Here is a 27,075-nt window from a genome sequence, read left to right as displayed (position 1 = left end):
GATCGTTCCGCGGGGGAAGGGGAGCGGCGGGGGCGGGGCGGGACCGGGACCGGGGCCGGCAGCGGGGCCGCGGAGAGCGGCGGGGCCGCCATGATCTGCCTGGTGCTGGCCGTGTTCGCCAGCGTCCTGCACTGCGGTGCGGGCCGGGGCCGGGGCCGGGACGATGAGGAGAGGGAGGGGAGGGGAAAGGGAAAAGGGAGAGGAAGGGAAGGGAAGGGGGAAGGGAGAGGAAGGGAAGGGAAGGGAAGGGAAGGGAAGGGAAGGGAAGGGAAGGGAAGGGAAGGGAAGGGAAGGGAAGGGAAGGGAAGGGAAGGGAAGGGAAGGGAAGGGAAGGGAAGGGAAGGGAAGGGAAGGGAAGGGAAGGGGCCGGGGCCCGGCTGACGCCCCGGCCGCCCGCCCGCAGCCCGTCCCGGTGCCACGGAGCGCACCTTCGTGGCCATCAAGCCGGACGGCGTCCAGCGGCAGCTGGTCGGGGAGATCATCCGGCGGTTCGAGAGGAAGGGCTTCAGGCTGCTGGGGCTGAAGCTGCTGCAGGTGAGCGGCGTCCCGGTGCCCCGCGGCGTGCCCCGGTCACAGCGAGCCCTGCCTCGCCCCGGGCGCTGACCGCGGGCTTCCCGTGCCCAGGCCTCGGAGGAGCTGCTGAAGGAGCACTACGTCGCCCTGCGGGACCGGCCCTTCTACGGGCGGCTGGTGAAGTACATGAGCTCGGGGCCCGTGGTCGCCATGGTGAGTGCTGGCCGGTGGAGCCGTGCAGACCCTGGTGGGGCGTTCTCTGCCGCGAACTGAACCCACGAGGCAATGCCGATGGTCCTCAAGAAGTGATCTCGGAAAGCAGCTCGCTGAGAGACCCCCTGTGGGCCGTCCCCCCCGGGGATCAGACAGCAGATTTCGGGAGCGGGTGGTTGGAGCTGCCGGGGGAGCTGCGCAAGCTGACTCTGTTTGCTGTCACGTAGGTCTGGCAGGGCCTGGATGTGGTCAGGATGGCTCGTATGATGATCGGGGAGACTAACCCAGCTGAATCCCTGCCTGGCACCATCCGAGGAGACTTCTGCATTGATGTTGGGAGGTGAGTCTGGCTTCTTGTGCCCTGGGTGTTTTGGTGCACGCCGGTACAATGCTCCCCCTTCTGTGCTCAGATCACCGCCGTCACCCCCGTGACTGCTTGCAGAGGGACACCGGCCAGGACACGCTGACCTCTGCCTCCCCGGCTGGCTCTGCCAGAAGGGAGGAGTCTGGGTTTGGGTCTTTCGTGCTTCCTGAGGCCTCGTCTGTCTGCACTAGGAGGGGTTTGCTTGGCGTTTGCTCCAGCAACCAGGACCATCAGGCTGAGAAGAGGAAGGGAGGAGCCCTCTCGGTCTTGTCCCAGGGGAGCAGGGCACCCTGAGGGCACTCGGCTCTACCAGGCACCCGAGTCTGAACCCAAAGCCAAGCAGGAGTTCTGCAGTCATGTTTTCATCACTGGAGAGTCACCAGTGGTGACCTCTGGTGGCTGTAGCTGAGCCTGGCCTGCAGTAGATGAAGTTTTTATCTCACCCTCCTGTTAGGTTCCTGCTCCCTGGTGTCTGATAGCAAACCCGCTTCACAGGACCTATTCCCCCTGAAAGAAGGGGCAAATCTGGAGGCAGAACTTCAAAACAAAGGTGAACCCCAGACTGACAGCCACTTGCAGCACATAAATAATTTATTACAGAAGAGAGGACTGCTGGAAACTGGCAGCTCCTACACATAGGTGGCCTAACCCACCTCACGAGCAGCCACCGAGCTGGAAGGAGGAGGGCTGCGGGGTGGCAAGGAGCGCTGTGTGATGTGACCGGCTCAGCAGGCTCGGTTAAATTGGTCAGGGTGAAATCTTCCCACCTGCAGCTCCCCTCCCCAGCCTCTCTCTGCGTGGTGCTGGCTGACCCCTTCCTCTTCCCGCACAGGAACGTGATTCACGGCAGCGACTCGGTCGAGAGCGCCCGGCAGGAGATCTCCCTCTGGTTCCGCCCCGAGGAGCTGACGTGCTGGGAGGACGCGGCCGAGCGCTGGATCTACGAGTGATGAGGGAGCCCGAGGGAAGCGTGGGTCTTCCTCGCTCGGGCACAGGACGTTTCCGTCTGTTTCATTTAGGCCCTGGGGCTGACTGGGGGCTCTGCTGTGGTGTCGCTGTGGGGGTTTCTCTTCTGTGTGTGTGGAGGGTTCCAGGAGCTGCTCTCTGACTGGAACTCAGTACTTCAGCTGACTGCAATTGCAGCTATTTCTTTTTTTTTTTTTCCCCTCCCTCCCATCTGCTGCAGTAAGTAGTTAGTGTAGCTGCTCTGCTTGCTATGGCATCCTAAAATCCCAGGCTCAAGGTGATTTACTAATGGAAAGCAGAAGCTGGGCCCTGTTCCTGTCACTGCCTGGCGCAGGACGCATGCTCCTGGCCACGGGGAGAGGCGCGCTGGTCACTGTGGGGCGGTGTGATCCCTGTCCTCACCTGCATCTGTGAGGTTCCCCACCAAAGGGTTTTAAAGAACCTGCTATGGGCTAAGCGCAGGGGCTGGTGACCAAGGCTGACCCAGCTCGGTGACCCTCCTCACTTCACCTGTCCCCTGCCTGCAGGGCGCAAGCGGCCTCTGGAGGAGGAAGAGGCTCCGAGGACTCAGCCAGGCTCCTGCTGTGAGCGTCTGGAGGCTTCCTGCGATGGCAGGACCTGCTGCAGGAGAGCCTCAGAGCCACCCGTGCGAATGTGTTCCTCTGTCCTGTGCTCCTGGGCCCCATCTTTTCTCGCTGTTCCTCTTGATTTTCACGCCACCGCCTGTTTCTTTACGCTCTGAGTCCCCCGAGCCTCCTGCCAGAGCATAGGGGCAGGGACAGGGGTGGTGTGTTCTGCTGTGGAACAGCCGCGGTGAAACCTGGAGCGAGGTTCCCGGGGCGTTGCTGCATGTGGGCTGAGATGTTCTGAGCTCAGCTCTCCTCAGCTGCCTGACTGCAGCACGCAGCATTTCTGGCAGAGCTCCTCCCGCCTTCAGGGCCTTCTCCAAGCAGTAGTTTGCAGCTCCAAACATCTTGGAGATTGTTCCCATAAGTCATCCATTTTTTTTTTTTAATAATAAACTCTGGAGAATCCCATCACCTCTTCCGCTAGTTGTTTTCCAGGGGACCTGGAGGGAGGAGAGGGTGGCTCTAGGCCGGTGCCGGCAGGGATGTGAGCTTGTTCCCTGTGCCACACAGCTTCACTTTCACTGGCAGGAATGTGCTGCTAGGGGCAATTCTTCCATGCCCTGGAGATGCGCGGGTGGAACAGCTAATGGGGAAGGAGCCACAGTTTGTCAAGATATTGAAATCATTTAGGAAGGTGACTGTAGGGGAACCTGTGTGATGGGGTCGAGCTGCTGGAATTAACCTGTGTGATGGAGTTAAACACCTTTGGGACCAGGAGAAACAGCTGCTCTGGTACCTGCTGTGACGGGGACCCTGCGATGATGTCTGCAGTCAGGCAGCAGGTGAGAGGACTCTGTGCCTTCTCTCTTTCCAAACAACCCTAAACATAACCCTAACTGGAACACTGAGCCTAACCCTAACTGGGACCCAAAAAACACGTACAGCACCACTTTCTCCCGTCAAAAAGTGCTCCCAACAGAAGCTTTTGTGTGCATCTCTCACTAAAGTTGACCCATGGCACCTGCAACAAGGCCAGAAAAATTGTCTCAAAAGCATTAATTTAGACCCATACATCTGTGGTACTAATCACAGGGCAGTCTTCATTCTTTCTCTGCTTATCAGGTGTTACAATCCACTAGTTTTTGTTCTTTAAGAAATGCTTTTCAGGCCAAGACTTGATGAATGACTGAATTAACCACTAATGCTGTATGGCTCAGTAACTCTGACCTTCTTGACACACAAGCAAAAAGTCATCTTGCCTCTTTGAAAAAAACTACCCACATAAGAGTAAATACAACGTAGTATAAATTGAGACAAGTCACTTGTAGGAGTGTGCCAAATTGGGTTCAGTCCAACATCTTTCCAATTAGTTGCGGAAAGCTTGCAAAGTAGGAAATAATTGAGCATGTCTTACGTAAACTGCAACAGCTCATACCAGGCTTGGACATGGAACAGTACCTTATAACTCTGAGGATGTTGCCTTTTTTTTTTTTTAAACAAAACTAACAAAACACCCACACAATTTCCTTCCAGTGCAGAGATAACTTAAATCCCATCATTAACATCAAGCTTTTCTGTCCTGAAAAATACAGACTTGTATTGCTGTACAATAAAATGCTGTGTTGACCAGCTGTGCCCATTCCCCCCATCTTAGGACTCTGCAGGTGCTTTGAACTAACTTTGCAAGAGTATATTCAGTAGATGTTATGCAGCAATCTGATGCTGTAATTGCTGCCTTGCTTCTCTTGCCCCAGCATTAGCAATAATGACAGCATTAGAAAAAAATTACCAGCCATTCAAAGACAGAAGAAGCGAGCAAAGCGCAAAGATCCGAGTGTTTGAGCCTACCTTTTTGGAGATGCCACACTGCAAACAGGAGGGGTGCAGTGGGTATGCAATTGACAGAAGAAGAACGTAAAAGGAAAGACAAAAAAAGATAGAAAAGATCAGTGATTTTCTACATCCATGACAAAGTGAATGTAAGGAGCCTGGAAAGAAACAAAGTACAGTTTGATTTGAACCACAAAGCAAAACGAAAAAGAAGACAGGTTAAAATATTTTCTATCTTCCACCTTTTATTTTTTCCCTTTTTGCTGCCTGCTCAGAGTTATTTGATTGTAAAAATAATTCATCAACTACTTGCACAGGCCAAACACATCTATCTGGACAAGAAAACTTTCATCTTATTGAGCAGTGGAGAAAAGGTGACTTCTGCACCAGGATCCAAATTGAGCCTAGTTCACAGCAGCACCCAGACAATGGATAATGAGAAGTAAGTTCACAAAAGTAAAGATGATAAAAGTTTTTCATTAGCAACTCTACCGGGTGAGGCGATTACTACTGGAGTTATTTGGTTATAAATTTACTACATTTTGCTCTGAAGGCACCACTGTTCCAAGTGAGAATGCCTCTACAACATTCAGTGCAGCTGGACCTCCTGTTTAACTCTCACTCTGTTGCTGAAGAATATACTAATATATTCAGAAAGGATATTACAACTCTTCTGAACTTCAGTACATGAACGAAAGGTAATATACACAAACTGCAAGAGTTAATACTGCTTGTTGCAAGCCCTGAATGCAGTGATCAGAATTGTACCCAACGTGACCTTCCAGTGGCTGAGCGCCTTGGCACATTTGAGACTGGCAGAACAGTCTCTTCCAAGAGAAAAGCAAGGCAAGGCACAAGCCAGTTGTAAACCAAATTGTAAATCTAAAAATAAACCCTCGGAAAAGACTGCAAAGTTCATGGAGATAACCTTCTGCATACACCGTACATGTAAGAAGTTCAGCTAATGTAAAAGTTATTTTGTAGGCTAGAATTGGGTAAGGCTATTTCAATACCATGGAACCCCACCGTTTGCAACTACTGTGACTTACTCAGCAGCATAACTGGCTGTAAGATATATACATGCAGAGGTCTCTTCGCTAAGCTTTTATTAAGGCTACCCATTATAACGGACCAAGATTTCATTGGCCCATTGCTCCCAGGGGGCTTTTCCTCCTCTTGTTTCTGAAAAAGAGATAATGCAATCGTCTTCTGGATTGGTATCCTCACTTTCCTTTTTCATTGTTCTTTCAAAATCATTATTTCAAACAGCACCTGTACCTGTCACAAAACTAGTCAGCTCCTACCTATGGTTACTATGCCCTTGATTTTCAGGAGGTTTGCAGTCAAACTACTTTTAAAAGTAACCTGTAAATAAGACTTACTTATTTCTTCCCTCTTATAAAATAAACTCCCTAGGTGAGGAAAACATTCCCACCTCAGACAGCGTTTGCCTACTTGCAGTAAGGAAGCACCTGAGTTCACAGCACCGGACGGCAGGAAATTCATGTTTTATACTAATAATCTCATCTTAAGAATCTTCGTATTTGTTTGGGTACTTTTCTTCCCAGTAAGTTACCAGTGTTTTTCCAGCTTTAATAAAATGTCTTTTGGTTTAAAATCAGCCTGTGATAGACACTTTTGAGATGCAATATTTGCAATCAACATATACCTGTAAAAGGTAATTATAAATTCATCACACTTCTCAGTTCAGTCCCAGCAATGCTTAATTTTTGGGCTGCTGACTTTTTCTAACCAAGTCCACACAGAAAAAGTCAGCAGAGGTATCAGCATGCACCAGCAGAGCTCTTCTCCTCCACCAGGCACGCAAGACTAGCGGACCGTTCATTACTTAGAAAAGCTCAGGATCTCAGGTTTGTGGAGACCACTCGGACTACCCCTACCTTTTCTGTTTGACTGTGATGCCCTTCTGCTGTAAAGCGTTCTCGTTGGCCATCTGCAGCAGCTGGATCTCCTTCCGTGAGAAAAGGCGGATAGCAAAGGCTTTTTCCAGAAGCCTCTCTGGAGACACTGACTTCGCAATGTCTCTCACAAAAGCCCGAATATCCTGCTGTATGCTGTCAGACTCCATGGGCTGCCCGGCTCTGACTTTGTGAAAAAATTTCAGAATAGCCAGTGCAACACGATAGAGAACTTTGTAGCCCTCCACCAGAAACACATCAAAGACCCGAGCAATGTATGCCATGGGCAGCTCTCCGAAGAGCCACCGCTGCCAGTCCGAGTACACCTCTAACACGTCCTCAGACACTGCCACCATCAGCTTGTGTGCTGCCTGACAGAACTTGTTAACCAGGTCCCCGAAAATCATGCATGAGGACTCAAAGGCTAGGAATGTCTGATCAATGAGCCAGAGGCAAAGACCTTTAAATTAACTTCCCACTTACAGAAAAGAAACATCCCACCCAGAAATACCCAGCTTGTCCAGTTTGCAATCTCTATTCCTAACTCTCTGGGGAAGTAACTGTTATTTATCCTAAAATTATGCAGTTTTGTGAGCAGCGTAAACTGTTCCAAGACTGTGCAGCCAGTAAAAAGAGACACTGACCTCCTGCTAGACACAACCACGTGCTCCTAGTTGCTCCTTCATGCTGGTACTGGCTCTCATGTGGCCACACAGTCACAGAGACTAGTTTGTTGATGTACAGTTCTTCCTTTCCATCTGGTAAGCAAGATGTGCAGCTGTAGGGTCAACTAGGCCAATGTTAGTGCCAGAGCAAAGATGACAAGGCAGAACCACCCTTTCTGATGGCCATACGGGCTCACAGCAGCTTAAAACAGCTTCATGAAACTGAGTCTTAATCCTCTCGAGCACTGCACTGGACTTCTGGTTCTGATTTTGTATGCATTTCTATGATCAAATCGCCCTCTAGAGGGCCTGCTATCACCAACATTAGACCATTTTAAAAACACACTAGGCTCTAAGAGCAGCGAGAGCTAGAAGATCAGGTTCTAGCCTCTAGTTCCTCAAACCACACGTGAACATGATCTACCAGCTGACTCCAGCTTCAAAGCACACCTGTGTCCCAGCAGACGGCGTGACTGCAACCACTAATGCCCATACGTGAATTAGCTTTAATTTACTGCATCTCCCCTTCTGGATGGACTAAAACACACCAGTGACAGCAGGCAACAAGTTAGTCCACTGCAGGAACATCTCTATCGATGCGTCCTCAGTGCTGGGTTAAAGCCAGGGAGCACACCCCCACTGACGCTGCAGGCTCTGCAAAGGCAGATAAGCCCTATAAAATGCAACAGGCCAATAAAACTGATTTGTACAATTATGACATGATGTGCAAAGGTCAAAGCAACAAAAACAGAAACAGTTTTGCTTCCAGAAAACCTTTAGTCATTCCTGTATCAACAGGCTGGACGATGCATAGAGCTTGACCTTTACTAGCACAGACCATGGCCTTTTTTATAACAGGTGCATTAAAAGGATTTGAAACTCAAGGGGGACACACCATCAAGACAGATGACTCATCCTTCCTACTTTACTACAGTAAAATACAACAAACATTTTGGTTCAAGTTCAGAGAAGTTCATAAACATACAATGAGCATTAGCTTGGACAGCCATATACTTAATTCAGATAGTGTTAAGTTATGGCTAAAAATTAACTTTTTTTTTTTTTTGAACCACATGGTGGAACTCCAAAATTTAATTTCTCTTTAATAAGGTTGTCAGCAACACACAGAAGCCCTTTGGATAGCTCCTTCCTTCCAAATATTTTTTCAGATTTTATAAAAACAGATTTTTTGGGGAGTCATCTGTTACACTGTAGAACGTAAGAACAAAAAAGAGATGCTCACCTCTTCTTTTTGTTGTGTTCTTCCACATATGAAATTAATTCTCAGACTGTAATTAAAGTAGGCAACACGTTCTTCCCACTTCAGATCTGAAAGCAGGCTATCTTATGATGTTTAGAAACAATGCTTCCTTGTGAGCACATCTTTGGGATCTGCAAAGGAGTAACGGTGGGATACCAGTCCACTGCAGAGTCAACGTAGCTCTGTTAATATTTTTCTGTCTTTCTCCACCTGGGAAACACAGGGAAACTTACCTTTAACTGAAATTCTACAGTAATACCCTTGTGGAGAAAAAATACATTTCTATTTAGGAGGGAATGATGTACAGAAAGTTGAACCATACAATTCATGGTCACTTCAGTCCAGAAACTATTACAACCCTGTACTTGCTGGAGTCTCCACTATGAAACAGCTTCCCCTTCCTGCCATCACTTTTTGGGAACCACTTAGGTTTATATTAGGGAGGGTTAATTAAAACGTCTATCTTACTAGAGAACTTACAAGATATTCGGAATTACAACTTCTCTGTCCTTTTTCCTTTAAACTTTCTTCTCTGTCCTTACTCTTTGCTTTTTTCTATCATTCACATACTTCATATCATACATTCATATGAATTCATAGCTATTTTCTATCATTCAGAGTCACAGGCATATTTAAAGGTTGCACGTCATCTTTCCCTCTGGAAGTTTCTCCAGAAACTAACTAATTTGGTGAGTGCATGCTCCTCAGCAAGCTCACTGAAGTCAGTGGCTAGGGGATGGAAATCAGACCGACAGAACTCTTGAACACACTTTGGCTGGGAGAAATCTGCAGGCTGTGCAAGTAGGTCTGGCTGCTTGTGCTTCTCAGAGCTCTAAATGCTGCAAGAAAAAAATGACAGCAAAGCAAACAGGCATTGTCGAGGCCGCTAAAGCATGACCAGCTCTTAACTGCTTGCAAAACCAACAGAATTAGTGTGCTTCAGTGTAATGGTGCATAGCTCCTGACACTGTGCCAAAAGCTACTGCAAGCCAGCAGGCCTCGAATTGGGAGTACTTACTTGCCAAAGGAGAAGAGCCCAAGAAATTTCAGAAAAATTCTAGCCAGCCTTTGTTGTCTCCTCCTCCCACTCCTTCTGAATCTTCCTCCATCCGTCCCTCTGCACAAGTTTTCTTTTCTGGCAACCACATAAAGAGCAAAGTTTAACTTTGAGTTGACAGTAAAAGCAGACAAAAGCTGTCTCATTTTCAGTAGCAAAGAGCAAGCTGGTCAGGGGCTGTGTCCCACCCGCTTCTCGCAGGTACTGAGACTCATTTATATCTCCTTATTACAACACAACTCTTTCCCTCTTGGTAAAGTAACTTTAGAAAAGTTAGCACCACGTTGCAGCAGCATCCTCTACCTGGCTCTCTGGATAACAGCACCTCAACTGCAGAGAACTGGAATGCTTTCAAGTACCTCTTAAGACAAAATTGTAATAGGGTTTTAAAAATTAGCAAAGCCAATTACATCACTCATGACAATGGCAAAGCTTGAAAGTTACTTATACCTCCTTTAAGGAGAAGTCCCCATTCTCCTTTCTAATTTGACTGACTTCTACAAAACAGTAAGAATTAACACAGAACAGAACAACACACTGTTTTAGTAGCAACCACCACACAAGTTTGAGATTATTGGATCTATTGGTGTATTATGGAGCTTCTCGCTCTTCGGTTAAGTGCAAATTAAAAACAAGTGGGAAGTAGAAAAAAGCATATTGAAAATACACCAAAAATGGCTGCAGTACAGACAGAAGATTTTCCGAGGTTAAGTTTAAAACTATGAAGCAAATAATCATTATAATTCAAAACCGGGCAATGACCATTGAACTGGAACTGGCACGATTTCAAGTCAATGACTACATTTTTAAGAAATAAGCTTGCCAGTCCAGCCACATTTTTCCATTCCATCCCTTAATTCTTCCCATTGTTGTGTAGGCTACTTTCAGAAGATGTCTGAAAACTGCACTGAATTTTATAGAGCAATGGAGCAAATTGTGACAGTCAAAAGTCTGATACTGCCTTTGAAAACAATTCTATGAAATCATCTAAAAATGCACCAGTCAGAAATTAAACAATTTAAATTATGACTTCCCTTCATCAAAGGGAATATAAGGTCACAATTTTACTAAAGCTAACATGGCTAGGGACAGCTTTAATAAGTTCCATTACAACAGCAACCTAGTAAGTTTTGCAAGATGCATTTCAGTATTTCAATCACAAAATTAACCAACTCTACTTCCAGTTCATTAAAATAATCAAATTTTGCTTTCCAAAACGCAAGAATCAGCAAACTGAAATACCTGAATTACAACTAATGTGGAGTACCAATATTTCTTCCAAATCCAGAGTACATATATCCACATTAGTGAAATATTTATATTCTAAACTTTTTAGAAATAGATTCCAGCTTTGATTAAAACCTGAGATTAAACTACTTGCTACTGATTTTAATAAATACAGGAAAGTTCCTTAAAAAATTATAATCAAGAAAACCTTGTTCCCTATCCTATTTAAATAGCCTTACAATTTTGCCTTCTGAAAGTTGTACTACAGATTAACAACTTGTTAGGATACTTCACACGCATCCATTGCAGTTACTGTATAACGTGAAACCTAAACTTCGATAACATTTTTCATCTTACCCATGCACAATTGCACTGATTTTAATGAGGCCCACTTTTCAAACACCTCTGATACAGCTCTTTGCTACGCACTGTACAGAACAGCTAGATACTGACAACTGATATTTTGGCTCGTGTTTTCATAACGTGCTAACAGGTAGCAAGTATTTTCTTTTGCTGTACAACAAACAAAGACTACTGCTAACCTCCCAGAGCTGCAGCGTACTGTCTCCTGTTTATGCTGTAGTGATGTAGCCAGAGAAAAAGCTCAAGTCTAATTTCTTTCATAACTTCATCAAACTAACCCATGCAGAAGGCACAGATGAACCTTCTTCCTTGAGATTTCTAGCTATTAGTCCTCACTCCAGTTGAAGAAAATTAAGCCCCAAACACTAAGTAGATGATTTCCCATCCTTGAACAATACTGAATCACATCTGAGATTTCTGCTTTATATACCAACGAATATATATGCTTTATATACCAACAAATCTGATAGAAGAACAAAGCAATGCAGCAAGGAAGTAATGCTGCCAAAGAAAAGACAACCGACAAACAGTTACTCTTTCTTGCCCAATACTTCGGTGCACCCTGCAGTTTTCTCCGAGTCCAGGCTTAGAGCAGCATACCTTGACATCTCTGCTACGTGGATCTGGAAACAAGACCAGACATCACAGTGCCATCCCCTGTTACATCTACAGCTTCAATTACTTCCCATTCCACAAAGCATTTAGGAAGATATATGCAGAGCTAAAAATTAAGCACTCCATTTAGCACCGGAACAAGCCAAACACAACTAGCTCATCATGCCCAGGAAAGCAGTTTGGACCATGCTGATGCATTTTGAATTGACGATCCTTTTTAGTGGAGTACACAAGAGTTCGATGGATTGCTTTGATGAGGTTAAATGCAGTTTGATCTCTTTACGGATCGCCCCAGGCACTGTCCACAGCATAAGCTGGGCTCCTGCTTCTGGATAATGCTCTAACACTAGTTTATCAGTAACAATAGGGGCTAAGATATTTGCTCCCCATTGTTTTTCACGCTCTTTAGGGACAAAGTCTAGAAACGCGTTGACACAAAACGAGTGTTCACTTCTGACTTCCCTGAGAAACTGCTGAAGACCTGGTAAGATCTGACAGTACTGGTAAGAGCACGCCACAGGGCAAATCATTTTAAGCATCTAGATGATTTCTCTGTGGACGTCACCGTTGCATATGAAGCACAGTCACTGAAGGTTTGCCTGAGAATCTTGTGCTTTCATTTGCAAATGAAAGCACAGGTAATGTTGTCTTCTTAAACAGGGACTTTTAATTATCTGTGATTAATCAATCATGTATTTTATTACAATAAAAGGTTCAGAAACATGACGATCTATGCTGGTCTGATAAATGACAGTAGCTTATATTTAAGAGAATGTGTAGGCCTTATATCTAAAAACATTTCAACAGAAAACAGAAACCCCTCGTTCCCATCTCCTGTCCTGGGACAACATGAGCACTTCTGATACTCTATCACTGTTGATTCCATGAGCTGTACTTATTAGAAGATACCATAGAGGTAGAAAACCCAAACACTCCCAAAACAAACAACATAGAGGCCTCAAAAAAAATCTTATGCAAAAACAAGGAACAAAAGAAAAGATTAATGGTTCCACAAAGGGGGCAAAATGCTAAAGAATTGTAAGAGGGTACTGGATAGTAAACGTTATCAAAGATATAGATCAGGAGCTTCTGTCCTGCCTATGTCATTACAAACATGAGGACCAACTACGGGGAGAATTTTCCTTTTTAAAACAAAACAAAAAGCACTGAATTTAAGCAGCAAATCTATTTTATACAATGAACTAAGTGTTACCCATTTAAAAAGTTTACGTTGAAACCAGAAGTTTCAAAATACGAAGTGTGCCATTTAAAGTCTTTCAAGGTAATAGACCAATGACCCAATTTCCAATGTTATCTTTAAAACAAAACAAAAATATTTTAATCAAAGCAGTACAAATATCAGTGTGGAAACTTACAAGAATTTAACTTTTCTATCAATTTAAATGACAGAATGTGTTTAAGTTGATTTAAGATCTCCCGGTGTAATATATGAACATGCAAAGCTTTAGTCCAGCAGCCACAGAGTGCTTAAAGGAAACCAAAGTTAGACGATGGGCAGCTGAACAAGCAACCCCGGGCTAATCGAACACACAAGTCCCTACAAGTTACCTCTTCTGCTGTGTAATCTTCCATGTCAATAACTACCCCATTAATATCTCTCCAGTTAGAAAAAGAAGTCTCATATAGCAAGACACGATTTAAAATGATTATGATTTATTAGCTCTGTGAATATTCAAGGCACTTGATCCTTTATACCTGCCTAGGGACTGCATTATACACTCACACTAAAGAACTTCGAGCAACCTGGTCTAGTGGCAGGTGTCCCCGCCCATGGCAGGGAGGCTGGAATTAGATGATCTTTAAGGTCCCTTCCAATACAAACCATTCTGTGATGCTATGATTCTTACTCTGAGTCTATAGAAATTGCTGCATGCCTTCTTTGCCTCCGTAGTAAGCAACTGGGGAGGTACGCTCCATGCACACCAGCAGCTATCAACAGAACTTGTTTATTCCAGGGTAAGTTTTGCAGCCCCATGATTTCAGCTGGCAGCTGAAAATGGAGTAGGAAAACATTATTGTATCAGACTATTTTATTATCTTCTGCACCAAGTGCTAAAGGCATAGAGGTTTTCTCTTGGAAAACAAAAGCTGATTTACAGTAACATAAGCATTATGAAAATTACAAAGTTACAGCTGACAATTTATAAAGAATCTATTCTCTTCCAGCTCTGTAAAACTCCGTATCTTCTCCCTCTTCCCAAGACTGCCCCAAAGAAAAGCTTCAATAATCTGGTATCCCTGGTGATGGATTACCCCCCTTTGGAAACAACAAAAGGTAGATTATCCTGCACACAAGAGAAAACTTAGACACTAACACCAAACCAGCTCCAAATACACTTCAGAATTAAAGGAGGATCTAATCTCAGGCAGACTGCCAACAATTACATTTCAGGGAACTTATATCAAAATAAAGCGACATATTGTTCTTATTTCTGTAGTCTTCCAAAAGTTATACCCTACCAAAATCCCAAGAGTAGCATGAACACTTGTCCTGGAGCAGCAAAGGTACAGGAACAGCATTTTATACTGTAAAAGCAAACACTGCACAATCCCAAGCTACTGCTACCTTATTTCATTAAAAATCAAATGGCATTTATAACCACAGACTGGTTGCTGAGTTTGTAATCTTACTATTATTGTAGATTGCTAATCTCTAGTCTTACTAGCGGGGCAGAATTTTGGGAAGACTAGCCTTGTCAGAGGACCATTAAGATAGCTCAGGGCTCAGAGCACAGGACAGATGAGTTGCCTCGCAGTAGATGGTGTTCCTTATCCACATGCTTATTCTGAGTAAACTTAAAGGGAGTTAAAGTATCTGATGTCTGCTCTGTCAAATGTCACTGCACGGATCCATGGATGCCAGTCTCTCAGCTGGAGGAGAGGGCTTACAGGCATACTGAGATGTAAAGCAGGAATCTTGTCCCCTCGGGGAATTAAATTAGAAAGCAAACATTCCCTCTATACAGTGAGATATTATAATAAAAACCAACAAACAAACAACAGAAAAACAACACCCTAACACCCCTCCTTCCCCCAGACTGAAGGGATCTTATTAATCCTTACCGCAGAACTTATCTTCGTATAGATCTTCTTCTGACTTGCTCCCTTCTGTTGATGGGATTCTAACTAATTCTGTTGTTGCTGGGTCTGTTGATGAGGAGAACAAAATAAAATCAGACCATTTAAAAAGAATGTGACGGGCAGCATTCATATGCATTAGGTACACCAATGACCTCTGTAACTTTTAAAAGCTATCTGCCTGCACTTCTGCATGGCTTCCAACCTTCATATTTGCCTCTGGAGTATAGAGAACAAGGGGGCAAATACCCTCACAATAGAGGAGAGCGGCTAGTTAACCATACTATTAAAGTGCTTACAGCATAAACAACTCATTTCAGCCTCTCAAACCACAAGCAGGATTACTGCTTGTGGCACCTTTGTAGTAAATATTTTTAGCCAATGTTCTCTTTGTAGTTTATTGCTGGTTCTCCTCTGCCCCAGCTCTCCCGCAGTGCTCCCCAGTGTTTTGATCTATGAAATTGCCTGTTTAACACAGAATTTGGTGTCCTTCCTGCAATCTCTGAAGAGCATCTCTCCTCATAGGGCAGAGGTAGTTTCTGCATAGGTAGGGGACTTGAGAATACTAGCTCTACAGCTTACAGTATTTATCTTTTTAGGTTTAAGATCCCCAGTTCTGAAACAAAAATAACTATATTCTGAAGATACGTACTGCAGTACAGGTTCAAACCAGCTTACTTGACAACGGTCAATAGACCAGGCTCTTGTCCTGTTAGGTAAGAAAGTTTGAACTGATCTGATAAACATTAGTCTTCTTTTCAAATGAATTATATTCAGCCTAGCAGATTTTGAAATAACGCAGTTGTAATGGCTGCAAAATCCAGTCATGAGAGCATCTTTTTATGTGGGTTATTTCTTCCTTCAGTTGTTTTCTCCTGGAAAACTCTAACAAAATAACCCAGTGCCGGTGTAGCCACACAGACGTTACACCTATTTGGTAACAGAACAGAGCTGTGTCCATACCAAGCACGATAAAACAGTCTGTCAAACTCCTTCCCCAAGACAGTGGGAATCAACAACACCTGGTCGTTTGCAACACGTTTGAAAGCTCAGGTAGCTGTCCTTTAACTTAAGGGGTTTAAGCAAGAGGAGAACACATGAGATATGGTGAAGCCTAAGTGCACGAACAACACAGATAAGAGTGCTGACATCTGTTAGCTTAGAGAAACAGTTGATTCCGCAGCTGGACGCCTCCAGCACGTGCTCCCACCCATACACACGGAATCCAAGCAAGTCAATCATTAATATAGTGCAATTAGCTCTGCCTATTTTTATATCAGAAAGGTCGCGTGACTGCCCGGTCAGGTACAAGGGAACTAAATGGCTGATGACCAGCGTTACTTAGATGAGCTCTACTGCAAGCCCTCGTCCCCAGGCTACATGCTATGCAAACATATCCAAACATTCCACTTATATCTGAACATCATCCCCAGATGAACATATCAGACTTCCAAAAGAAATTTTAGCTCTTTAATTCTCAGTCACAATTCAAAGCTGTAAGTGGAGACTAGCAATGCTGTTTCAGGCCGCTAAAATAGCTTATCTACTCCAGGTGTTACCATATACCCACCTACTTCGGAGCACGTATCCTTACAGCCTAACGCAAGCAGCTTTAACAGCCGCTCCAACCTCACGGGCAGAGCAGAATGCAATTTAAAGAGCTAGAACACCAAGGACCAAAATCCACGGCCTGTTGCCAATAATTTGCCTGTTATTAACTCTATCCAGCTTCAGCACTGAAGCAGAGGCCCTTACAACCTAAACAAATGCCAGGGCAGTATTATCAGATTGCAATAACCTTGATCTTGGAGGCAGCAAGAGACATAAGCAGCGCGGGCTGGTTTGCTTTAACGCATGCCTGCCTTGAATTTATGGATACAAAAATTTCAGTGCAGGTGTAACTTCTTTCAGTTTACTTTAACAATCCAAATGACACAGCTGATCAAGGGACAGGGGGAGGCTGTTTCAAGGTTTCAAATTAACAGAATGAAGAAGCAAAAACAACCAAGGGGAGAAACAAAGGGCTGCAATAGAAGGAGAGTTAGGATGAGCAGAGGCACTTGAATGTGGAAGGTCCACAGATAGCTTGGTACAAACTTTACTTGGCAACATTTAATTATTAACAGCAAGAAAGAGAAGCAGAAAGCTCTTCCCCCAGTGTTCAAACTCTAGCTGCACAAACACCTGCAATTTTTCAAATATTAATGAAAGAAAAGACATTCAGTACAAAGGTTCTCAATAGCTATAGTGCAATACTATTCACAGCTATTTTACAAATTACAAAGGACAGAAGTATAATGTATTGCTTGGAAGCAAGAAAGAGCTAATATAAAACGTGGCTGGAGTCCTTAGAATCAAGTTCTCGGTGCTGCTTCTGCAAAGCAACCATCTTAAGATAGAAGCCTGTAGCAACACCGCCTAACTACCAGTGATTGTGTAACGAAGGAGGTTCTAACAAGGAATTCTTTTTTCTGGTAATACCGAGATGCGATCTGTGTTGATTTTGTTCCCCGAGTGTTCCCAGACACTCTGACAATCCTACCTGGCTTGTCGTTAAGCCACAAGAGCTTTCGGATGCTCCAGCTTCCTTACAGAACCGGCCACAAACCCAGCTTTAAGGCAGCCTGTTTCTGTACAGAGCCACCCATCTCGCCCATCGCCCCGCAGGACCCCGGCCCTCCCGGTGCCTCTGACACCGCCAGGGCCGGGAGCAGCGGCAGCAGGCTGCACCCCCCGGTTACGTGCCCGTGTGCCGGCACAGGAGGGCCGGGGAGCACCCGGTTACGTTACGGAGGGGGCCTCAAACTCGGCGCTCAGTGGGAATCGTCCCGTCAGCCCCCGCACCCCTGCGGCCGTCTCCCACCGCAGGACGGGCTGTACGCACACACGCAGCTCCTCGCTGAAGAGGAGCACGAAAATAAAGCGGTAAAAAAGCTCCTCCTGTAGCAGACACCTGGGAATATTCAGGGAACAAACTCAGCAGCGAGACCTCCGGGCTCAGACCGCTCTCCAGGCGCGCACACACCGCCCCTCCGGCCGGGCCCACGCCGGTAGCACTGGGGGCACCCCCGGCACCGCTCCGGGTCCCGAGGGGCTCCGCACGGCACGGCGGGGCGCTGCGGCCCACCCGGCCCTCAGCACGCCCAGGGCAGCGGCGGCCCCCCCTGCCGCGGCTCCCGTCAGCCGCGCGGCCACGTCTGCGGGCGGCACCGCGCGCATGCGCGCCGCCGGGCGGGCCGCGGTGTGGCACGTGCGGGGCGCGGGCCGGGCGGAGGCGAGGGGCGCGAGGCGGGAGCGCCGTGAGGGGGCCGTGAGGGAGCGCGGCCCCGAGGCTCCTTCAGGGGCGCTTCGGGACCGGCGTGGCTCCGCGCTCAGTCACAGAGCGGTTGTTTTCTTACCGAGCCTGCGATGGCTGGGGCAGAAACCAGCTCGTTTCAAAGCCGAAGGACTTCCGCGGTGTTTATTTAGCTTGGCTTGGCAGCAGCGCGCTGTTTACGACTGGATAAATAGCTGCCGCATTAAAGATTATTAACTAGGCGTGCTTAAGTGACCAGTAAAGTTCTAATCTTTTATACGGTGTTGTAAATGTACGCAGCGTTGTAACGCAGGCTCTCGCCAAACAGATAACGAATCCCTTCCCCGGGAGGGTTGCAGCCTGACAGGAGGCACGGAGGGCTGCAAGGAAGGCGTGAGGCGCGATAACAAAATGTCGGGCACAGAGCGGAGCCGCATCGGTCGCAGCTGGGTTGTGAACGGGGTCCTGAGGGGGAGCTTCCCCTGCTTCCCCAAAGCCTCCGCCGGCAGGCAGAACGGGGCGGGCGACGTGCCCTTCCCCGGCCGCCTGAAGGGGAGCAGGTTTGGAAGAGGACGAGACTGGACGGAGAGGTGTGGGAACAGCGACGTGTGGGCAGTGCTTAAAAAGGTTTTGTAGGAGGACGAAAAGCTTCCATCTGTCCCCAGTATTTATAGCATCTTTTCACAGTAGCACGTGTCCTGCGTAGTCTGTGTACGCGGGCTCATAGCACCCCTCCGAGGTGAAGCAGTGCTTGTGTTCCCGTGCTTCTCGGGGGAAACTGAGGCACAGAGAGAGAGAAAAGGTGTTCCCATGGTGTGCACCCAGCTGGGGACCGACAGGCTTTGGAGGAGCCCGACACAGGGAAATGCACTGGACTTCAGGAATTTCTCTGCTGAAGCACAAACGATGATTTGAACTGAACATACCCTTCAGACAAATAACTGCTCTCAGCCTTCAAAAAGCAGAAGTGATGGAAGGCTCTCTTCAGATTTATCTACTGATGTTCCATGGCGATTTCAGAGAGATTTTAGGAGTGTAATGAGGACACTTTTGTCACCAAAGTCTGTGCGTTGCCTGATAGTTTTACCGTTCCAGTAACCCAGGTGCCACAGGGCTGTGTTCCAGGAGACGGAGCTGGGCACAGAGGTAAGGTCAGTGCCGGGAGATCTGTCAGAAGGGGAGGGCTGTGTGCGCGAAAGGAGAGAGCGGCCTGTGGGGCGGCAGACATTGAAGAAATGGCAGATGGTGTGGACAGAGTGGATGCTGTGCGCTGCCTTAAAACCGTGGAGCCTGCATGGCCATGTGAATAACCTTCAGTGCCCTGTTCTCAAGTTGTTGTGCTGTTTGTGACTATGTGAGAGTGGGTGAAAACCACGCTCAACTGGTTGAATGCTGATGGGACACATGTTTGAGCACATCTACTTGTTTTCGTGGAGAAAGATGTTCATTGCTGGCAGCTTTTTACAGAAAGCAAGGAACGCTCGGGCTCCAAGTACTGCAGCAACTCAAATAAAGAGCAAGATCCATTGACTGCCTAGGCACCAAGGGCAATGAGCCTGCAAAGGCTTTCTCGGGATTAATGAAAGATGCTGAGTTATAGGACTGCCAGTCAACAACTCCCCTGAGTTTTGGAGAACTTTCACGGATTGTGCTTTTCGTCTGTGTTTCTGAAGACTAAAAATGGGTGAGCTGATGCTGAGCCATTTATTTGCATGGCGATGCTCTTCCACCTTACCATTCATTTTCCTGAAACGTATTTGAACAGAAATGCATGCAGTTGGACATACCTCATTTTCTTATGAAACCATGCTAGGGTTACGGTCTAGGCATGTGTGGACGTAACGGAGTCTTTCTGTCAGCGGCAACAGAGGGACTGGATGGCTGGATGGGGAAAAGAAAAGAGAAAAGGAAAAGGAAAATAAAAAAACAAGGAAACACAAAAGAGGTGGAATGGGCCATCAGGTGGGAAAGCTGTCCCCGTGGGTGTGCAACAGCTTTGGAGAGGGGCTGGCACCCTTACAGGGAGGCAGGAGAGTGGCCGGAGCATTGTCAGAGAAGTCCAGGATGTGCAGAAGGGATTAGGCCAAACCCTGAGCTGGGCTACTAAACCTCTGGCTTTGCTGGTCCCGCAGCAATGCCGTTTGCGCAGGGCTGGTTGCATCAAAAGCTGATAAGCCTGGCAAAGTGTGACCTCCTGTGGGTAAAACCGGGAATTACCGTGGGATAATGAAGTGGATCCTTTATGTGTCACGTATAAAGGATGCTGGGATGCTTGCCCAGCGCTGTGGATCACCTTCTCAGCCATCTGCAGCAGCCAGATCTGGATCCCTCCCCCTGGACGATCTGCTGATGTTCTTCCTGGCAAAGATTAAAACCTACCAAAATGAGGAGCGTGCCGGTGGACGTTTCAGCAAGAAGTCCCGGGGGACTGTTTTGAGGGTGGCCACCCATTTCCCTGGCTCAAGGAAGTGATGTGCAGACACTGTACTTCCTGGTTAGCTGGACAGATTGCAACTGGCTTTTCCTGACTCTTTGTCACTTCCCTGTCCCCAGCCTTGGTACCTCCTGCCTTCCAGGGACAGGCGCTCACCTTGTCATAGCACAGATGCCATGGAAAATGCTAGCTTTTGGTCCTAGGCGATCCTTCTGGTATGCACAGGAGATTCATTAGGAAGGACCCAGTAGCCTCCCTCCTGGATGGCTTTAATCACCCTCCAAGAGAGGACCAGGACATAGCTGTGGGTGGCAAAGTACGGTATACCCTCAGTGTATTGCATCAGGTATTCCAAAATGCCTGATGATTGCCTCTTAAGCATGTGGCTTTGTCTACAGGTGTTGCTGTTGCATTAGATATCTTGCAGGGTCAGACCCACAGAGACGCCTCCAGCTGCTGGGCACTCTTGCCAGCCTCTAGTAGCTGGAGGAGGAAAATTCACTGCAGAGGGATCTTGCAAGTGGTAGTTCGCTGCCACCCGCGGAGTGCCTGCCTGCTGACCTGTGGGGTCTCAGGGAATGCCTGTCTGTTTTCTCAGGGTTTGCCCTGAGAGGATGATTTTGAAGGAGTTTGGGTCTTTCTGAAAAGCGGGTTATATCACAGAAGTGTCTGGGGGCTGTTGGTGATGCACATGCTGCAGACCTAGATGGATAAATATGTGTTGGCTGGATTGAGGCCCTTCACTGGCTTTGCTGTTGTCTTGGTCCCTTTCTTCGCCTTGTACCCCTCTGCACCAGCCCCCTCTGCTGCTTCTCGGGGGACTTAGGGGTGTTCAGCAGGCTCCTTGGGTGCTGACGTCCCTTGCAGAGCTCTGCCCATGCCTGAGCAGCCGGCTGGGCTGTGCCCGGCTCTGGGGGACATTTCCACCAGCGTGATGGAGCGGGAGCGGCGAGGGGCCGTCAGACTTCACTGGGCAAGCAAGTGCAAAACCAGGCTGTGATCTTGTGGCTTTGCTTTCTGGAGACCTGAGAACAGGCTGGGCCCACACTGGGGAAGAAAGAGGAGAGGGTGCATTGCCCAGTCTGGAGCAGGCGCCCCCCAGTCCCAGCCAGGCGGCCAGGGCAGGTCCTTAACTCTGCCTGGCAAGTGGGCTTCACCCCAAAACCCACGACGCTGGGTGCTCTCAGGCCTGTCTCTGTTCCCCCCGAGGGCAAAGCAGAACCTGCAATTAGCGTTTCGAAAAGGTGTGAAATGAAGCCAGAGCAAAAGCAGGCTCGGTGGGTGCTCTGACCCCGGGCCTGGTCCTCGTGGCCCTCGCACCTGTGCTGGAGCGTGAATCGCCACTCTGTGCCGGTGCCCCTCTCCCCCTCTGCACACTCTGTTTTCATTAGCGTGTGCTCTTGGGTTAAGGACCGTTCTCACTTCCAGCTGAACAAACACTTTCCATTGCATGTAAAATCCAGCCTGGTGCTAATAGGCGTCCCCCCGCCTTCCTGCTCCCCTCTGCCACCTTTTGTGCAGTTGGCAGGACAAAAAAGTGGTGCTATTACCTGACTTATTATCGGCACGGGACTGTAATTTATGGCGTATGCTTGGTAAAGTGCCATGCTGAAAACATTTATGGCCCACTTAGAGCCCTGTGGGGCGGTGGGAGGGAGATGGCTGCGGAGGGGAAGCCTGCTGTTCCTCCTTTGCAAAATCCTGCACAGCCTGAAAGCCTCCTCTGCCCTCGGACAGGGACCCTGCGGGCTGGCCCAGCACCCCTGCCCCGTGGATGTTGGACCTGGCTGAGACGCCAGTGCTCAGGATGGACGTAAGGCCTTACTGTCCTTAGCTAAAACCAGTTTTGTCTCCCTTTGGGCTTTTATCCAATTCCCCATCTTTACGTTCTCTGGCCCTGTGCGGTCACACAGCCGGAATCCCAGACCCTGCCTTCCTTATCTTCATAACGCACGCGACACCTCCTCCGTGCCCTCTGGGCTCCAACGCCTTGTCCTCTTGTGGAACAAAAAATGCCAGCCCGTTCAAGCTGCTCAACACGCAGCAGGTCAGGCAGAGGAGCCACGAATAACTCCTTCTGCAGGACGGTGCTACAGGAGGTTAGCTGCTCGCTAGCAACCAGGTTCATACTCCGAAGCAAACACTCCAGTATTTGGTTCACCATGTCTGGATTTGACTGGGCAAGGTGCTGTGAAGAGGAGGCAAGCGAATCGTCAGTGCTGTGTGTGGGCTGGATTTGAATAGCAAACTAGGAGGGTAAGGGGAAAGCCATTCCCAGCAGCAGTGACTTTTCGGTGACTGACCGGAGACTTGTCAGGAGTGGGAGCTCACACCCCGGTCCTGCGATGTGTGCCATGGAGATTCAGCACGGAAAAGTGTTTTTGCCACCAGGCTATTTGCTGATTACCAAAAAGCTAATGTTGTCTGTTGAACTTCTCTCGAGAAAATGTCATCATGCATCATTTAAAAGTATTTGGAGTTTGGCTGTCTGCCCTGCTCAGATGTCCTGATTCAAAGGACGGCGAATCAGAACGTTGCCCACATCATTTCGCCAGCTTCAGGAGGATGTTTTCTTTGAACCTGGGAAGTCAGAGAGGGATTTGCTTGGCCTGCAGTGAGCCAGGCTCTCTGTACACTGTGTAGAACAAACATACGTGAGTTTGTCTTCTTGCTTCAGTCTTTGCCTGCTGGGGGAAAAAGCAGTTTTTATGAGCCTTTGGCTACGACAGTGCGTCTGTGTGCTGGTGTTAAGGGGGATGTTCTGCCTGCGGCTGGGGAGGTGCGGGGGTATCAGGCACGCTCTGCTAGTTGCATCCAAAGCTTTGCAAGATAAAGCCTTGGGGGTCTGGTGATGCAAGGAGTCTGCGTGATGCCCGCAATGCCAAACTACTGCCTCTTCCAGCTCCAGTTATCACCCTCCTGCTGTTATTTCTGGCCATCCTGTCCGAAGGGTCCCAGGGCTGAGGTTTTGGGCTGGGGGAATGCCTTGAGCTGGAGCTGCTTCACTCATGCTGCGGTTGGGCAGAGCGCGTGTTTTGGATGGCATTCATTTCCCCAAACAGTAGCTGTCTAGAAGTTTGCCATCTGGTGTAATTTTGCCCTTTAATCTCCATCTGCACTATGCAGTGGGGAGAGAGCGAAGCCTCATGAGTGAATCAGCCCCTTTGTTCTGAGCACTGTCGGGTGGAGCAGCTTGCTCCGGAGCTGCTTTTGTTTCTGCTCGCTGGAGCTTAGCTCTTCAGGTGCCGAACTGGGTGCTAAAGCTGGAGGAAGGGGAAAGCCACCCTTTGGGCTTTTTGTGTGAGCGAGGGATGGCGGGAAGCTCACATCACCTGTAGGGTCTGAGACACCTTTTGGCCTGGTTCTGTTTACCAAGCTCGGTGAAATCTCCCCCGAAATCCCAGAGATCCCCCTTTCTGACACGGCAAGAAGTGGGTTGGTGGCAGTGCCAGGACTGGATTCCACAGGCAGCAGAGAAGAACCGCCGTCCTGAAACGTTTCAGCATGTCCCACAGGGTGAAAACAGCTTGGCTGATAATAAAACCTTTGCTGAGTGTGAGATTATTTGATGGGAAAGGGAGGCGGGAGGGATGCAAAAAATACCTGTCTTAAGAGGGTTCACTGTGTGTGCACCTGATAAAAATCATAACATGGGATCAGCTTTCTTCTCTGCTTGCTTGGCTTTTGGCATGCATAACCAAGCTCTGGCAGGCAGGGCAAATTTCCTTCTCCCCAGGGTCGTTAAAAAAGACCATTTCCCCATTTAAGGAGAGGGAGGGAGGTGGGGATGGAAAGGGGAGCTGAGCCAGGCAGCGGGCTCGCCCTGCCCGCGCTGCCGCAGAGCCTCGGCTCTCCCGCCCCCACCGCTCTCCGCAGCATTAGGCACGTGGGATTGAGGGGGGCTGGATGGGTATGAAAGCAAACACACATCTGGAAGTTCCTCCAGTTAATTGGGCAATTATTCATACCACTCTTGCTGGAAGCAGCCTGCTACCGCCGAGCCAAAACCAACAACAACAGACTGCGGGCGTACTCCGTCCCCGTTCGGGGCAGGGAGGTGTGTGTGGCGAGGTGGGGCTGCCGAGGGCAGGGTAAGCCGTGGGGGCACGGACCCGCTCCTGGGCTGCCCCTCTGGGCCGTGGCCATGGGTGGGAAGCCCCAGAGGCCCCAGGAGGTGCTTGCTTTGCTGCACACGTGGGCCCTGGGTTGGGAGGGGGCGGCTGCTGCTCTGGAGCACCAGGAGAACCCAAGTCAACCTGCGTTGGGTTTTATTAGCAGCTTGGCAGGCCGTGGTGTTGGTGAAGGTAGTCCAGGCCCAGCTGTGCTCTGTAACACTTTACTCCTCGTAAATAGTGGGTTCGCTGCCATTCCTGCCCAGCTGAGGAAGGCTTTGGCAGCCCACGTTCACCTTTTCCATCCCTCCTCCTTCCACTTCCTCCCATCCCTGGTTCCTCCCTAGTCGGACAGCCGCATAGTGGCATGTCTTCGGGCCCTGCTCACCTCTGGTGCGCTGTGCAGGTGGAGCGCTGACGGAGGGCAATGCTTGCTGGCCTTGGCTTGGACACTTCATTCCCTGCAGTTTGCCCAGGAGCTGCCCTGAGCGCCGGTTTTGTAGCACACCGTGCTGCAGTCAGAGCAGCTTTTCCCGGGGCAGACGTAACAGGCTCCCGGGGAACTGATGTGCAGGGGTGCCCTGGACACTATCAGCTTTGAAACGTTGTCTCTCCTCTTTCTTGCCTCTAAATCCAGCGGGATATACGATTGCTCCTAGAGCTGAATGTGCCATGGTTGCCCATCAGTGGGACAGAGCCACATCTTGAAACCGTTCCCCTGGAGCTGTGGCAGGCTGCTGTTTGAATGCAGAATGTCTGTTACTGATAAAACCGATCCCCTTCTCTCAAACCGTGCCTGCCGTGAGGAGGTGGGGGTGCTGTGTTCAGCCCGTCTGCCTCCCACAATGCCTGAGAGCGCGTCTCTGGCACTGGGAGATATGGTGGCAGCCTCAGAAATGCACACGGCTTTGGGCTCCACCGGCGTGCTTGGAGCCACCTTCAGCCAACCCCAGCTGCGATGTGGATGGAGAAGAGTTCCTGTTGTTCCGTTTTTCCTTGTCTTTTTCCTTGTTCCATGAGCTGGGTCTTCTTTGAAGAACTTTACTGCCACTAACTCAAGATCTCCCTTAGGATAACGTAAATCAGACAGACAGTTTGGCTCCAGGATGAACATGGGAATGTAAGCCTGGCTATACTGGATCACACCATGGAGCTGCTGAGTGCGGGATCCTCTCCCCAGCATTGCTGGAGTGAGTGCTCTAGGAAAAGGCTTGAAATAATGCATGCATGGCGTGCTTTCTCCTGCTCTTTCCTGGCAGCCCGTAGATGTGATGAAAGGTTTATCTAGTGAGTGATCAGCTAATATTTTGCATCTTTGTTTGCCCATTTTTGAAGTGTTTTAGAAGCAGTGACGGTGCTAACTCAGAAAGGCTTGGGGATGTGAAGTTCTCTGCATGCGATTTTAGTAGTGTTCTCAAAAGTACCGCGAGGACATCACACCATGAAAAACCACTGGAGCGAGGAGAGCATGAGTCCCTCTTACAGGAGAGAGCAAAGAATTGAAATGGCTTGTCTGAAATCTCAGTGGGGATCCTTAGCAGAGTGAGGTGTTGAAACCAGATGCTTGCAGTTCTGGTGACTGTTCAGCCTTCCTCTTTGATAGTCACCCACACAGAGATCTAAGGATGGCAGCTGCTCGTTGAGGAGCCAGTGCAGAAATAAAACTAACTGGAGTGAAAACCTTCCTTACCTGCAGGAGGATGAAATCGTCCAGTTGGAGAGGCCAACCAAGAAAACTTGCTTTGTCTGTGTTTAAGAAATGGAAACATTGCTGAGGGTCCAGCTGAGCTGGAGGTGCTCAGAAAATCAAGGTAAGTGATGCAGAGCAGATGGGAGAGGCGTGGTGTCGGAACGAGGAATGAGTCCGGGACAGGACCCATCAGTCAGCCAGGAGGGGACAGGCTAGAGCCGCCAGCCATGCTGAAGGGATGAGAAAGGTATCGTTTGAAGTAGGAGGGTGTATGGAGCTGGGCATTGAAATGAAACAGCCGAGATACAAGCACCAAGGGACAGCTCTTGCTCTCACTGAAGGGAATGGACTGACTCCCATTGACGTCAATGAGGGCTGAACTGGGACCCTTGCGAGAACTATATTGAACACAGACAAATCCAGCAAAGTCAAAACAGATGATGCAGGCCGCTTAACACAGTCACAGGGAGCTTGTTGCGAAACCTCCTAACGAGGCAGTTCTGTCAAGCAGCCATTTCCAAGCCCAACAGGCTCCAGCCTAGGAAAGGAACATGGGAGGCTGTGGTGCTGGAGAAGGCACGCCCAAGATGGAAGGCAGAAATGGCACGGAGCGTGTCCTCGTCGCGGCTGAACATAACCCCACTGCTAACCTGATTTCCCCGACCTCCTTAGCTACCTTGCCGTAGCCCAGGGTGCTTTTTGTTCAGGTTTCCCTGTCCCGCTGAAGCTTCTCGTGAAGCTGAAGGCGCGGACAGACTGGACAAGTTGTCGCGGAGGAATCTGCTGCCATACATCAGCTGACGGCGGGGGGCATCCGTGTGCACACCCTTAATCCATGGCGCCTGCAAGCCAATTTGAGTTCGCCAACGCGACGGAACCGCAC

At 48.6% G+C, this 27,075-nt stretch overlaps 2 protein-coding genes across 8 annotated transcripts; one reads left to right on the top strand and one right to left on the bottom strand.

Annotated features, from left to right (window-relative positions):
• Window positions 1-8: 8 nt before the first annotated feature.
• NME3 (NME/NM23 nucleoside diphosphate kinase 3) lies at window positions 9-3,093 on the top strand. Of its 4 annotated transcripts, XR_013939556.1 has the most exons (6): window positions 9-136; window positions 404-534; window positions 625-726; window positions 954-1,066; window positions 1,545-1,640; window positions 1,923-2,059. XR_013939556.1 is itself a non-coding variant. In XM_080556092.1 (5 exons), the coding sequence occupies exons 1-5, from the start codon at window positions 91-93 to the stop codon at window positions 2,038-2,040; spliced, it is 510 nt and encodes a 169-aa protein (XP_080412218.1). In that variant the 5' UTR covers window positions 9-90; the 3' UTR covers window positions 2,041-3,093. The 4 variants fall into 4 exon arrangements, 3 of the variants coding, with proteins under 3 accessions (XP_080412218.1, XP_080412219.1, XP_080412220.1); XM_080556092.1 differs by lacking the exon at window positions 1,545-1,640 and having other exon boundaries at window positions 1,923-3,093; XM_080556093.1 differs by lacking the exons at window positions 1,545-1,640; window positions 1,923-2,059 and adding an exon at window positions 1,282-1,517.
• LOC308178075 (TBC1 domain family member 24-like) lies at window positions 2,237-17,752 on the bottom strand. Of its 4 annotated transcripts, XM_080556091.1 has the most exons (7): window positions 17,615-17,752; window positions 14,647-14,730; window positions 13,431-13,573; window positions 9,319-9,435; window positions 8,283-8,510; window positions 6,357-7,693; window positions 2,237-4,491 (listed from the first exon to the last, which is right to left on the bottom strand). In XM_080556091.1, the coding sequence occupies exons 6-7, from the start codon at window positions 6,779-6,781 to the stop codon at window positions 4,470-4,472; spliced, it is 447 nt and encodes a 148-aa protein (XP_080412217.1). In that variant the 5' UTR covers window positions 6,782-7,693; window positions 8,283-8,510; window positions 9,319-9,435; window positions 13,431-13,573; window positions 14,647-14,730; window positions 17,615-17,752; the 3' UTR covers window positions 2,237-4,469. The 4 variants fall into 4 exon arrangements, 3 of the variants coding, with proteins under 3 accessions (XP_080412217.1, XP_080412215.1, XP_080412216.1); XR_013939555.1 differs by lacking the exon at window positions 6,357-7,693 and having other exon boundaries at window positions 2,237-3,268; XM_080556089.1 differs by lacking the exon at window positions 13,431-13,573 and having other exon boundaries at window positions 2,237-3,268.
• Between the last annotated feature and the right edge of the window lie 9,323 nt (window positions 17,753-27,075).

The sequence above is a fragment of the Anser brachyrhynchus genome (genome assembly GCF_964034855.1).
Source record: "Anser brachyrhynchus genome assembly, chromosome: 15".
Lineage (NCBI taxonomy): Eukaryota > Metazoa > Chordata > Aves > Anseriformes > Anatidae > Anser > Anser brachyrhynchus.
Note: the sequence above shows the minus strand (reverse complement) of the source record. Positions and strands in the feature narration are given on the sequence as shown.